This window comes from Schistocerca gregaria, chromosome 5, assembly GCF_023897955.1.
Source record: "Schistocerca gregaria isolate iqSchGreg1 chromosome 5, iqSchGreg1.2, whole genome shotgun sequence".
Lineage (NCBI taxonomy): Eukaryota > Metazoa > Arthropoda > Insecta > Orthoptera > Acrididae > Schistocerca > Schistocerca gregaria.
In genome coordinates, this window is record NC_064924.1 from 148262553 (window position 1) to 148278253 (window position 15701).

Sequence of the window (15701 nt, forward strand, 5' to 3'; positions counted from 1 at the left end):
TATCGGTTTCCAGCTATCAGTTCTTTTATATGAACGACCTTGAGAAATCAGCTGTTCTGGTTATTCATTTAGTTAGCACGATGACTGTTTCGCTTCAGTTCAACATATGACGTCCATAAGTTCTTCCTAAGGGTATTATTTCTTCTCCTTCGCTGCACAAATAGTCACGCCGTACAATTAACACTATGTTTTTAGAAACGGGGCGGAATCTGACATACCTAGAATTTTAAAATCGGGTGAGCGTTTAAATGGGTTGGAAATCTAATGTGGAAGAGAAAATCTGGCAACTAGAATTGCATATACAAAATCAATACTGAAGTGTTTAAACGACAAAGCAGAAACTGCATTGAGAAAAGGTTTACGAAAACTGACTTTGTGAGCCTCAGGTAAAGCAGTACATGCTACATTACTGAGACGTTTGGAAATTAGCCCAGGAAAATGGCGCACAGTCTTTTGTTCGGGAACTGTACGCTTACACCTGTCCTTCACTTGCCGGCTAAATATTACGAAAATATCTTCCACTGTTAAGATTACAAATGGCTACTTGGTAAGAGGGCACCACTGCACTGGCGTGTGTTTGCGATCTCGGCACCGGAGGAAGCGTACAACTTCAAACGTTTTAAGTGCATTTTTTTGCAAGACGCACTTTGAGGGCTGCTGTGTTCTCAGAATTCTGTTGTAAGTCCCTAGAATCGTCCTAAATTTGTTCCTAATGCCAAAACACGGAGAAAATATTTCAAACATTATATTACCAGAAATGCATGGTAGAAGAAATGCAAGCAGGGCATACTTTTATTTCAAAACGCTGCTGAAACGTTGTTGTTAATGCACGCATGTAAGGTCTAGAAATGAAGTGTGATCAGTGTGTCTCATACTTATCCACCTGAAAGGGCTACTAAAAATTTTTACTCTGGAACAGAATAATGGAAAAAGTCATTGCCTTCAAAGGAGGAAAGACCATGGCTGCTGTATGTCACGCCGTACTTCATCTCAAAGACCAGCCAAGTTTACCTGTTACGAGGTGAGCAGCATATTTCTGTGGTATCAGAATGCCTTATCAGTTTTTCGGATTCTAGTAAGACTCTCCAGACTAATGCAAATCTGGAATTTAGAATGTTTGACATTTCCATTCATGCCATATACAAGGTGATGCAGCCCTCAGTTTTATATCTAACCCGAAAACATCTATCCGTCTGATGTGTTCAGCAAACACAAACAGATATCTTAGGTTTACCGCCTCACCGTAATAGAACGCCGTATGGTTATAATATTATTAAACAATGGAAATGATGAGTGTGCTGTCTAGATAATTAGACACTGAAACGCCGCCGAAACACTGAGGTGAAGCTGTGACCGCGTTAAGACTTATACAGTTATGTTTCAGTAAACAGCAGCGTACTGGAAAAGGTCGGACCGAGCGTTGCGGACAAGTCTTGCGTGTAAGGTGGGGCTTTCGAATCATTTGCGTTTCTTTTGTTTTACGTTACACACGTAATGTACGTGAAATATCGTCTTTTTACGCAAATTGTATATCAGTGGGAGTGCCATAAGAAGGGCCTATTTGACACCAGGCTGGACCAATATGAAAGAGTAATAAGGAGAATTAACCTGCAGTTACTTTCTTTATCATATCAGCAGATGCTCGAAGTGATGACCGTTTTGGTTTACACACATCTGGGTACAAAACTGCATACATCTTTCTCGCTCGCCGAAACATTCGCGGTACTACTGACCTGTAAGTTTCGTGATGCTATAATTTACCGTCTAGTAAGGTCATCCGAAGACCAGTATCAGTTGCAAAGTGATTTAGAAACGATTTCTGTATGGTGTGTCAGGTAGCAGTTGACGCTAAATAACGAAAAGTGTGAGATGATCCACATGAGTTCCAAAAGAAATCCGTTGGAATTCGATTACTCGATAAATAGTACAATTCTGAAGGCTGTCAATTCAACTAAGTACCTGGGTGTTAAAATCACGAACAGCTTCAACTGGGAAGACCACATAGACAATATTGTGGGGAAGGCGAGCCAAAGGTTGCGTTTCATTTGCAGGTTACTTAGAAGATGCAACAAGTCCACTAAAGAGACAGCTTACACTACACTCGTCCGTCCTCTGTTAGAATATTGCTGCGCGGTGTGAGATCCTTACCAGGTGGGATTGACGGAGGACATCGAAAGGGTGCAAAAAATGGCAGCTCGTTTTGTATTATCGCGTACTAGGGGAGAGAGTGTGGCAGATATGATACGCGAATTGGGATGAAAGTGATTACAGCAAAGAAGTTTTTCGTCGCGGCGAGATCTTTTTAAGAAACTTCAGTCACCAACTTTCTCTTCCGAATGCGAAAATATTTTGTTGAACCCGACCTACATAGGTAGGAATGATCATCAAAATAAAATACGAGAAATCATAGCTCGAACAGAAAGGTTTAGGTGTTCGTTTTTCCCGAGCGCTGTTCGGGAGTGGAATGGTAGAGAGATAGTATGATTGTGGTTCAAATGACTCTGAGCACTATGGGACTTAACTTCTGAGATCATCAGTCCCCTAGAACATAGAACCACTTAAACCTACCTAACCTAAGGACATTACACACATCCGTGCCCGAGGCAGGATTCGAACCTGAGACCGTAGCGGTCGCGCGGTTCCAGACTGTAGCGCCTAGAACCGCTCGGACACTCCGGCCGGCTATTAGTATGATTGTGGTTCGATGAACCCTCTGTCAAGCACTTAATTGTGAATTGCAGAGTAGTCATGTAGATGTAGATGTAGATGATGAGGTGCCGAAGGTGGTTGGAATTTTCCGTCACCTGATTGTGAACTACGTGTCTGAAATATCCCAACAGGAAGAAATAATGAAATAATGGTGTGGCACTGAGCAAGTCTTATTTCAGGTGACGCCACATTGGGCTACTTTTGCGTCGGTGACGATGAGAAGGACAGGACAACACCCAGTCCAAAAGCGGAGAAAATCTGCAACCCAGCCGAGGATTGAACCCAGATCCGTTGCATGGTAGGCACACAGTTGCGACCGGTGTTCCTCTTCCTATCCATATCCATATTCCTCGTTCAAATGGTTACGAACAGGCAAAGTCGAATGTGGCGGAGCTCTATCTTGTTGAAACCACATCGTTGAACAATCTTGCAATCGTACATCCTCCATCAGTAGTGGAACTTCCTAACACAGAAATCGCAGGTATCGTCTGCGAGTCAAACGAACCTCAAACAAATACGATCCAATAAAGCGACCACCTAAGTTCCACACCAAACATTCGCTGCCCATAGTACCTGACAGGCTACCTGTTCTGTCCATTATAATTACCCAGGCTGTTATGCCGTGGTCGGTTGATGAATTTCCAACGTTTCGTCCCCGTCTGCGGATGACATCTTCAAGGGGGTCTGTCGCTCGATGGAAGCTCCAACACACCCAATGGCTCACTACTGACTACCTGTGGCATCAAGTGAGGATTGTCAGTACACCAATAGTGCATTTCTGACGACTGATGGTGCCATCATTGTGGAATCGCGATTCGTCCGAGAGCAAGACGTGCGTTAGGAATTCTGCATCATTTTTCGGAATGCCTAATAGCCATTGACCGAAATTCATTCGAGCTTCGAAATCCCACCCGTGGAGCTCTTGGTTTGACAGTAGACGGTATGGGTGAAATTTATGTGAATGCAGTATTCACCATACATGGAACTGGGTGGTGTTCAACAATTGAGACATTGGCCTTGTACTCATGTGTGGATTAGTAAGAGCTGTATCCAAGACGGGCTTTTGCCACGTGTTACGGTCCCCTATCTCACGGATGATGCTTTATGAATCACAGCTGTTGTCGTTACACGTCTTTCAGCACAAGCGGAATGTCTTTGTAGTCGGGTATCGCCTGCCTAGATACCGTTCCTGATTCACAAGTACTGCCTAGATCATATTTTCTTGATTTACCACAAATAATAAGCATGTCAACGTATTCGTTTGTGAAAAACTTGAAGACTCACGGAAGAGACTACATTCAGGCCGTATACCAGTGTAGTGTGCACAGAGCACAATATCCACAACAGCGACGTTTTCTTGTTTGAATGTGGCAAGCGTTGGTCTGCGTGCTTACGTAGTAACACATCATACCGACGCAAAATTTTTTGAACAATGTTGGATTCTAACCGTTGATAACACGTTTCGATGAGTGCTTTGGCCAGCGTCTAACCAGAACCGCCATGCTTGGAAGCATACTTGCATTACGAATGCCGGCTTCTGTGGCTGAGTGGTTCTAGGCGCTTCAGTCCGGAACTTCGCTGCTACTACGGTTGCAGGTTCGAATCCTGCCTCGGTCAAGGACATGTGTGATGTCCTTAGGTTAGTTAGGTCTAAGTAGTTTTAAGTCTAGGGGACTGATTACCTCAGATGTTAAATCCCATAGTGCTTAGAACCATTTGAGAACTACGAATAACTTAGATATATACTTCGTCACTTTGTTGTTTAACACATTATTTACTTCACTGTCACCTCATTTTAAGCATTAATTTCGCTCTTAGTTACACCCAGTCACTAGGCACCACATATTACCATAGTTACGTGGTAGAACGACGTAGATAAATGATTTAAAGGAATAATGTTTTCCGAACAGACTATGACACCTTTCAGATGTGTTCATTCTTCGTTTGCAAAATGAGCTTACTGTAAATTTGTATTATTGTGTAAGTAAACAGGAGAATGTCAATCTCATGACGACTTCACAAGTTCGTTGGACTGCAGCCGACAACTTCGGCAGGGTACGTAAATCACCACTTGGGACAAGCGTACAGATCTATGAATGAATGCGTTTACGAACCCATGTTTATTGGAATTTTTATTTTGATCGGTACTACCACCTCTCATGATATTCCATATTTTTTAAGACCATTTTATTCGTAAAATTGGTTGTTCTTCTCAAATCAATATATATGTATATATACTGACCATTTTAATCCATGGTGGAAAACAAATTGGTACAGGGATGAGATACAGCTAAACGTTGTAGATAAAAGTCGAAGGAGGTTAAGAGGACCACGCATTGATATTAATGGCCGTGGCCTCGAAAGTGGTTTTCAAAAGAACTTGGAGATTTAAGAGAGTTTTTAAAATGGGAATCCTAAAATTTGATTCAAGATTTGAAAAGAATTGCATATTTTACTTATAAAATGGTACATGGTAAGGTTCAACCAAGGTCAAATAAGCAAATATGTTTTTAGTTGTAGTAGGGATTAAAGCAAAATACGAAAGGATACATCAAAACAAAGTGTTAGATGTAGATTGTAAGTGGCATAAGGGCCCACGTGTCATTATCAATAATCATGATTTAGCGGTAATTATCAAAGATCATTCGAAGGCTGAGTTTTGTTTCGTAGAAACCCCTATGTGTGATGTTGGATTAGGGATGAGCAAACAGAGATTTATACTTTAGTTTTTAATTAAGGTGTTTATTGCCAAAAACAAATACTTAACAAGCGTGTAAATGTTATTGTGGCATTTTCGAGGCAGTACAAACATGAATAAAAAGTAGCTCGTCGATTTACAAATCGATGAATGATTTCCTGACATCTCATTTGTCGGGATACCCCTTCCAGTTTGTATCCAAGATGGCATTTGCTGTGTCCTTTCTCCATTCTCAGTTACTCCCTGGTAGAGCTAAAAACATATTTGCTTATTTGACCTCCATTGAACTAGCCATAACCTAGAACAATGCCTCATTTATACTTAAAATTTGCCGCCCTTTTCAAATCTTGAACCAAGTATTAGAGTTCTCATTTGAAGAAAATCACTGTCAAGGTCGCAGCCATTAGCAGCAACGCGTGACCCTCTTTGCCATCTACAACTTTTATCTAAAACATTTCTTTGTATCACATCTCTATCCCGAGTCACTGCCCATTATGGACTAATATGGTCCACTCTATATTTGCAACGACGAGAACAAATGTTCGAAGACCACGGTCTTCCGCATACTAATATGCAGCTTCTCACCGAAAAGTCTGTCGAAATGCTTCGGCGAAGTTGAAAATATACGAATACACATCTGGGCTGACGCATCCAAATTCTGCTAGGAAGAAATAGCGGTTCTCTATGGTGCTTCAGGAGGAATGTCACATGATTTGTCCCTTGATTCGTTAGTGAAAGTAAACCGAAAGAATCCTATGAACATTCCGATCGTTACGGAACTTAAGCGGGTTGAAGATTACACACACCCATGAATGGTTATGAAACACGTGTGAATATTACTTACCGAAATGCCGTGTAGGCGTTGTGGTCGTTAAAATAGTGGTGGGACACATAACTGATATATCCTACACGAGGCGTTCAGAAAGAACTCCACCCATATCAAAGCACTTGTCAACACGTTGGAAGGTGTGTTTCGTTGCGCATCGAACATCAACTCGGCGGGCCTTAATTCGCGCAACAGATCGGTGATGTGAACGGCAAGTTCTTCACGGGTACCCACCTTCGCGAACACATCCCCTGTAACTACCCTCATAAACAGAAGGATAATGGGGTTAGATCGGGTAATGTGGCAGTCCAGATAATGTGTCCGCCACGCCCAATCTACCGTTGAGTAAAGTGGTTATTTAGGTGACTGGGGTACTTGTCTGGTACGGTTAATCGGTGATCCTACATGTTGCAGGTACATTTCCAGTCGTTGCTCTAATTTCACGTCAGCCAAAGGTGCAGGGAGGTCTTCAATTACGAAATGTGCGTATGAAATGGCTGTCAATCAAATTTGGCAGGAACAGAGCAAGCCTATCATGAGGTCAACAATCATACCACACCAATTGCGGGTGTTCAAGATACTATTGCGTATTAAGGTAGCCTCATCTGAAAATCAAGTGTACTGAAATCGTTCACAACATTGTTGTCTGCTTATTGAGTAACCTGGATGCAGATGGTGCATGAGCTACAGGTGAAACGGGTGCAAGACCTCGGAATTAACGAACGCCACATCTGCGTTTTATGGAATAACGAGCTGACGGCTTATACGCCGTGATGGGACTCAAGTCAGTCTTACTACTGCAGTAATATCTTCCATTTCCTCAGCTGACTGGATGATCTCACGTTCTGAAGTTACGTGTACACTGGGTAGAGTTCCAGATTCACACAATTTGAAAAAGCCTGGGAAATATTTTGGCACAGTGGTTCGTCGGTCAGGGAAACGTATCTGATATTGTCACCGCCGCACAGCACACAAACAAGACATCTGCGTATTATACGCAACCGCATGTAGGTATTCACTGACACAATGGACTTGCTCAATTAAACAACACTCAAGCAACGACCCGCACACAGTCTTACAACTGCTGACTGATCCAAACTACGACTGCACATTGAGTGTGTTTGCAGCTGTTGCATGGTGCGATGTTACATGCTGCCCTGTGTTGGAAGACCGCCACATATCTTGCAGAATGGATCAGTCATTCGTCCCACCGTTATTCTGTCCACCATAGCGCCTACACAGCATTTCGGTAATTAATATTCACACTTGTCTTCATACCCATTCATTGATGTGTGAAGTCCTCAACCTGCTCCAGTTCTTACAGATCGAAAATCGTACACGCATGTTCATAGGACTTTTTCGGTTTATTTTCATATGCAGAATCATCTAATTATGTCACACACCGTCAGGTGGCTTGCGGAGTATGGATGTAGATGTAGATGTGACATTTCTTCTGACTCATCCTTTATATGTTTCCTAGACTTTTTTCCTTATTTCCGTGTCCGCCCCGATAGCTGAGTGGTCAGTGGTCCGGGTTCGATTTCCGCTGCGTCGGAGAATTTCTGCGCACAGGGACTGAGTGTTGTGTTGTCTTCATCATCATCTCATCCCCACCGAAGCGCAAGTCGCCAAAGTGGCGTCAACTAAATGACTTGCACCAGGCGACCGGTCTACCCGACGGGAGGCCCTAGCCACACGACATTTCATTTCACTTCACTTATTTCTGTACAAGATCTTGACGCAAGGGATTTTCAGTTTCATACACATATTTTATGTGTGTGTGTCAAGTAACACCGGAAAACTTCGGGGACAGGAAAGATTCCTTATATAGAAATAAGTAAAAACTGTCTAACTGTCTAGGAAAAATGGGCTCTAAAATACGTAACTTACAAGGGAATTAGCTCTTTTCATCCTATGAAACAGAACTTCTACTGCAAGATCTATGCTTTACATATTGTGGGAGCAAGAGTTATTGACCAAAACAAGAAATAATTACCTAGTAAACGTGGGATCTTACACGCCTATTTTAAGATGTGTGAGTACTTGTTCAGCTTCGCTAGTTTGAAACACATCTCTTCTACTGAGCTCTTAAGGTACGCATTGTAGATCCCATGTTTACTAGACATTTTTTTCCTCTTGGACCACTCTACTTCCTCCTAAAATCTGGAGAGCAAAGAGCTTGCACTAGAAGAGATGCTGTTCAAGTATTGAAGATAAGCAAGTACTCATATCCTTTAACATATGAGCCTTAGAGTCCTTGTTTACTAAACATTTTTTCAAATTTTTTGTAAGGAACCTGTATCTAAAGTTTGTCATATTCTGAATTTGAAACGATGTCCGGAAACGTACCGTTTCCGTGCTACAACCATCTGAAACCATGTTTGTAACGCCACCACTGTTACAAGTAATTTGTTAGGCGTGACCCAGTACACCACTTGTTTTACAATGCCACTCATTAACAAGCAAAGAAACAAAAAGGAAACGTAATCAGTTTTCATAAAAACTGTTGTTTACAGTTAATTCTGGTGCGTGGCGTCTCCTTGGAGCACCACAGTCAGGCCTGCTGACGGTGAAGGCACCCCTTTCGCGAAACCATTGCGTAATTGTGGCGGAAAGGGTGTGCGTTGGAGTTGGACGCTGTGATAACGTTCTTGATAAAGCTTCACCATACGTAAGGATGATTTCGGTGTATTCTACAAACGCGTACTCAACCATGTTGTCCTAACACCTGAATGACGTTCGAACCAGGCCAGAGAACTACGGTAGATGTCAAATGATATCAGCCGATCCGAAGTAAACACTTCCAACTATGACTTCGCTGTTGCATACCTACCTCGCAAAAATGTTTTCAAACGGCTGTGTCACGGTCGTGCGTTCTAATTCATAAATTGTCTGATCAGTACCCTCTGCAAGTCCTCGATTTAGAAAATTAACGGAAATGTTACGAATGGATGGCCCTATAAGCGCTTTAGCGTGAATGGGTAAGCTACGAATGACAGGTGAATCGCAACACGACGGCTAGGATTTGAGTTCCACATTGCACCATGCGAGCTGTTCAACGTGCATAACTGCTCAAGTTTGGCAGTCAACAGTTGTGGCATTGTTGGTTAAGTAGTTACCTAGCACAGGTCGTACCATATCGGATGGTAAAATCGGTTTTTAATTGTCTCGAGGCCAAATACGGCATCGAAAGGAAAACAACATCAGTTTTTAATTGTCCTGGAGCCAAAAACCGCATAGATATGGCAGACACGATTTTAATATTTTTAAAGCAACTGAAGCATTGCATTTCATTGCTACGTCACTTCGTAAAAATATTTCCTGGCTATGACTAGTTTCATACTACAACACAGCGGATATCCGGCAACGAAGGCGACAGCGAGAAAATACCGTATGGACCAGGTGGGGACATATCTTTGACACTACACGGACACCCGTACATATGCCACGAAGCACGGCAACAGGCACAATACTGTCTCACAAGTACAGTATCAGTTCTTATGCTTTAATTCATCGTTTCTAACGTCATTGTTATTAAAAGAGCATCAATAGCTTTCCCCATTCTCTGTAGTAACTAAATATTTCAAACCAATGCAGATTTTTGGAATAAAAATTACTCTTTTTTCAAAAACGAAAAATTTGAAGATTGCTGCTATGGCTAATTGATTTTTCATTTTTTCTCCATTGTTAGTAAAAAGTAAAAACCATCCATTACAACCGAGACCAAACAAATACCGAAAACTACCTATTATTCAGAACTAAAATACCTGTATCAGTTTCAACCGGTCAGTTTTTCCCACCCCTACAGCCCCATCCGATACGTTGTTCGGCCGATTTTTGCCGTGTCTTAAGGGCACAGGTTCTCCAGTAGGCTACAAAGTGAACAGTGAACAGCCTCTGTTTGCCCCCTCACGCCAGGTGGGGAAGCATGTTTTACGTTTATTGTGCAGTGATCGACAGTAGCAGAAGACGTGAGTCATCCTCCTGTCCGGACGGTACTACGTGAACAACTGCTTTATCCATAGCGTCTTCAGCGAGCCCAGGCACTAAGGCCAGAGGAGTACCGTAGCAGATCGCAGTTCCGTCAGTGACTCCTGCAGAAGTATGCTGCACATGCACTGTTTACGTCGAAGATTTTATTTACTGACGGGGCTGTGTTGTGAACTTTCATAACCAGTAATGTGGGCTAATGGAAATCCCTATGTAGTTGAAGAAAGAGGGTGTCAACATCCTTTCAACGTCAACGTGTAGGCAGTAGTTCTGGGTGATAACTTACTAGGGCCATACATCCTATCGCAAAGATTGAATGAATCACTTATTAATGTATTGCAGACCTTGTTCGAGGATGTGCCACGTCAGGTTTAAGCAAGGTTTAGCACGATGGCACACCAGCACATTTCCTCCACAATAAGCGTGAACATCTTATACTGATATTTCAGGACCGCTAGATTTGTCAGGGACGCCCAATATCCTGTCCTTCCCTTTTTCCAGACTTCAGTCCCCTATATTCGCGGTTGTGGGGACGCTTGAACGCATTAGTTTATCCAACCCCAGTTAAAGATGTCTAGACTCTTTAGGATTGTGTCGTCAGCACATGCCAGCACTTACAGCAGAGGGTTGCACTGCCATGGACTGACGTCAGTTTGAGCACATCCTATAAAAAGTGTCATGAATGGACGCCAGGTTGTATCTACCCTACGAAGACGTGTACAGGTCGCAGAAAGTACCCTTTTCCGGACCCATGGGTAATGCTCTTTTTCTCATGTTATTATGAGTACTATAAACTCCTACAATACTGGATAACACTGGTGTCACTTGGTGAACAAGTGAACATATCTTAGAAAGTATGCGTTTCCAGACCCAATTGTGATGGTCTTGTTTTCATGCTGTGATGTGTACTACCATCTCTCACAATACTGGCTACTTTTGTTTTCAGTCAGTATGAAGAGGTGGGTACCACAACCTTTCAAAATTTGGACACTACTTTTACTTTGTGAATCTCATGAGGCACTGTTCCATTTAAAAAAGTGCATGTTTGCAGAGAAAATACACTTTTTAAGTATTATTACAATCTATTGATAGGATAACAGTACGAGCTCTTGACTACCAATCAGTTCTGTGGGAATGGCACGTCAATAGTATTTTCCGTTTTTGCAATATTTGCACCGCAATTTTTATAGAGTGATCCAAAAGTCTGTTAACATTTGATAAAGCACTAATTCACGGAATAACGTAGGCAGAGACGTAAAAACTGACACACATGCCTGAAATGACTTGCGGTTTTATTGAAACCAATAACGAGTGCGAAACCTGATGAACAGATGGGGCCGGTTGCCGCGTCTTAATCGTGTATAAAATGACCTGTAGTAAGAGAGGTGTAGTAAGATCATCTTTCTAGTCTGGAACCGCGCGACCGTTACAGTCGCAGGTTCGAAACCTGCCTTGGGCATGGATGAGTGTGTTGTCCTTAGGTTAGTTAGGTTTAAATAGTTCTACGTTGTAGGGGACTGATGAACACAGCAGTTAAGTCACTAAGTACTCAGAGCCATTTCAACCAATTTTTAGCCAGATGATAAACATCTGCTGGAAGGTAAGAGTTCGTGCAGGATGGTATGTCACCCGATATTGCTACACATATCAAAGGTCTCTTGTGCACATCGTTTGGTGATGATCGCGTAGTGAGTCGCCACATCCGTCATTCTCGACCTTACACGTTCTCATACCCCATCTGCGTGATTACTGATTGTGGGGTTACCTTTAGTCACATGTCTACTGTGATATTCTGACCTCACTACGGATGACAACAGACAACTGCCGTAGGCAATTTCTCACCCTACCTACTGAAACGCTGTGCAATGAAACTCACAACTTTGTCCTTCGACTGCAAGTATTGTCGATGAATGATGGCCGAGATGCTGAAAGAGATGGTCTTTGCTGATAATGAAAAAGAGATAGTCTTTGCTAAAGTCAATTATTAAGCTAATTATCGATTTTGTATCATATTAAACGTTATGTGTTGGTTAACGTTTTTCGGTTTCAATAAATTCTTATGTCAGTTCCATGAAGGTTGCCAAATTTCATCTCTACCTGCATTATTCCGTGAAGTATTGAAAGAATTTTCCAATTTTAAGGACTTTTGGTCACAATGTATAATTGTGTGAGACAATGGAACGTTGTAAACTACCTTGCTTCTGAATTGCACGATACTGAAGTGAAACTCAGACGGTAAAGAGTTCAGACATGAAGAGAACAGAAGCTTTGAAAATATGGTGCTCTAGGAAAATGCTGAAGATTAGAGGGATAGTTGCTGAAACAATTGAAGAGGTACTGAATCGAACTGCAGAGAAAAGAAAATTGCAGTATAACTGAACTGAATGAAGGATTCCGTTGCTAGCACACATTCTGGGGTATCAAAGTATCGTCTGCTTGTTTATGAAGGGAAGTACCTGGACCGGTCGGCGTGGCCGAGAGGTTCTAGGCGCTTCAGTCTAGAACCGCGTGACCGCTAAGGTCGCAGGTTCCAATCCTGCCTCGGGCATAGATGTGTGTGATGTCCTTAGGTTAGTTAGGTTTAAGTAGTTCTAAGTTCTAGGGGACTGATAACATCCAATATTAAGTCCCATAGTGCTCAGAGCCATTTGAACCATTTTGAAGAATCTGGGTAAAGGTCTACAGGGAGACTAAAGACTGACTGTGCTAAGCATGCTGAAGTGGATGAAGGTTGCAGTAGAAGCGCAGACTTGAAGAAACCTGCACAGGATAGACTGGCATCGAGAAATACATCAAACTAATCATCGGATTGGAGACGATGACGAGAGGCGGGACAGGCAGAGGTGCGGCTACTCACTCTGCTGGACAGAGCCCACTCCCGCGGCCTCTTCCTCGTCCTCCTCCCAGGTGGGCCCCAGGCGCATGCGGCGGTCCTCGGGCACGACGTCGGCCATGTCGCCCACCTCTGAGCTGGCCAGCGACGCCATGGAGGCGTTCCTCCTGGGCCGGCGCGGCCGCACCTCCTCGCCAGTGTCGGACTCGCCCTTGAGCAGCGCCAGCTCGTTGGCCACAGGGCGGCGCTCGGCGTGCCACTCCACGGGGTGGAAGAAGAGCGAGCCGAGCGGCCCGTGCATGGCCACCCCGCCCAGCACCAGCAGCGCGCCGCTGAAGCCGTACGTCTCCAGCAGCAGCCGCACCACGTGCGGCATCGCCATCTGGCCGCAGTTGGCGCCCGCCATCGACAGCCCCACGGCGCGGCCGCGCGACTCCACGAAGTACGTCTTGACCGCCAGGAAGCCCGACGGGGTGAACAGGCCCATCCCCAGACCTGGTACAGCACAACAACGAGGCCGCCACGTTACGTGGGGATCATCACAGTTACTTGAAACTACACTCCTGAAAATGGAAAAAAGAACACATTGACACCAGTTTGTCAGACCCACCATACTTGCTCCGGACACTGCGAGAGGGCTGTACAAGCAATGATCACACGCACGGCACAGCGGACACACCAGGAACCGCGGCGTTGGCTGTCGAATGGCGCTAGCTGCACAGCATTTGTGCACCGCCGCCGTCAGTGTCAGCCAGTTTGCCGTGGCATACGGAGCTGCATCGCAGTCTTTAACACTGGTAGCATGCCACGACAGCGTGGACGTGAGCCGTATGTGCAGTTGACGGACTTTGAGCGAGGGCGTATAGTGGGCATGCGGGAGGCCGGGTGGACGTACTGCCGAATTGCTCAACACGTGGGGCGTGTGGTCTCCACAGTACATCGATGTTGTCGCCAGTGGTCGGCGGAAGGTGCACGTGCCCGTGGACTGGGACCGGACCGCAGCGACGCACGGATGCACGCCAAGACCGTAGGATCCTACGCAGTGCCGTAGGGGACCGCACCGCCACTTCCCAGCAAATTAGGGACACTGTTGCTCCTGGGGTATCGGCGATGACCATTCGCAACCGTCTCCATGAAGCTGGGCTACGGTCCCGCACACCGTTGGCCGTCTTCCGCTCACGCTCCAACATCGTGCAGCCCGCCTCCAGTGGTGTCGCGACAGGCGTGAATGGAGGGACGAATGGAGACGTGTTGTCTTCAGCGATGAGAGTCGCTTCTGCCTTGGTGCCAATGATGGTCGTATGCGTGTTTGGCGCCGTGCAGGTGAGCGCCACAATCAGGACTGCATACGACCGAGGCACACAGGCCCAACACCCGGCATCATGGTGTGGGGAGCGATCTCCTACACTGGCCGTATACATCTGGTGATCGTCGAGGGGACACTGAATAGTGAACGGGACATCCAAACCGTCATCGAACCCATCGTTCTACCATTCCTAGACCGGCAAGGGAACTTGCTGTTCCAACAGGACAATGCACGTCCGCATGTATCCCGTCCCACCCAACGTGCTCTAGAAGGTGTAAGTCAACTACCCTGGCCAGCAAGATCTCCGGACCTGTCCCCCATTGAGCATGTTTGGGACTGGATGAAGCGTCGTCTCACGCGGTCTGCACGTCCAGCACGAACGCTGGTCCAACTGAGGCGCCAGGTGGAAATGGCATGGCAAGCCGTTCCACAGGACTACATCCAGCATCTCTACGATCGTCTCCATGGGAGAATAGCAGCCTGCATTGCTGCGAAAGGTGGATATACACTGTACTAGTGCCGACATTGTGCATGCTCTGTTGCCTGTGTCTATGTGCCTGTGGTTTTGTCAGTGTGATCATGTGATGTATCTGACCCCAGGAATGTGTCAATAAAGTTTCCCCTTCCTGGGACAATGAATTCACGGTGTTCTTATTTCAGTTTCCAGGAGTGTATATGTGTTGCGCTGTACTTGGGCGGGGACATTCCCACATACTGGCAACTACTTCGTATGCTTGCCAGTTAATGAAAATGTGCTGTCAAGTGCGGCCTCAGGACTCGAGTACACACTTCTGACCAGGTGCACCAGAGCAAGTAAATGAAATGCAGTTACCACATACCTGTTTCACAATTCTTATGAAACTAATGTGGAACTAATAGTGCATCAGCTATGTATGAATGATTCCTTCGTTTGTATGACTGACTATATTGAATATTAATGAACCTAATACGTTCAGTAAGCAATTGTCACTAGAAGCCTCTGGATGTGAGGGTCATCCGTCGCCCTGGACGGCTCTGCTGTCATCCTGTGTGGCAGTTTACGCAACTGGAAACACTGTTTATGCAATACTGAACATCTGCGCTGGACACAGTTTACTTAAGACAGTCGTATTAATGCATAATTTCCGCTGCGATATATTCCATGCTCTTGCACAAATTACCGTCATACATTCCTAAGGCAGTGTCATGTTCAGTGCACTAAAGTGTGGGCTGTCTTTTCATATTTGATAGGGCCGGCTGGTGTGGCCGAGCGGTTCTAGGCACTTCACCCCAGAGCCACGTGGCTGCTACGGTCGCAGATTCGAATCCGTCGCCCTGGACGGCTCTGCTGTCATCCTGT

General features: G+C 44.8%; 1 protein-coding gene across 1 annotated transcript in view; it reads right to left on the reverse strand.

Annotated features, from left to right (window-relative positions):
- The window catches only part of LOC126273046 (monocarboxylate transporter 2-like), a 99232-nt gene that overhangs the window by 41681 nt on the left and 41850 nt on the right, over positions 1 to 15701 (reverse strand). Inside the window, exon 5 of the mRNA XM_049976442.1 lies at positions 13081 to 13551. Coding sequence (XP_049832399.1) covers positions 13081 to 13551 — 471 coding nt within the window. The remainder of the gene's footprint in view (positions 1 to 13080; positions 13552 to 15701) is intronic.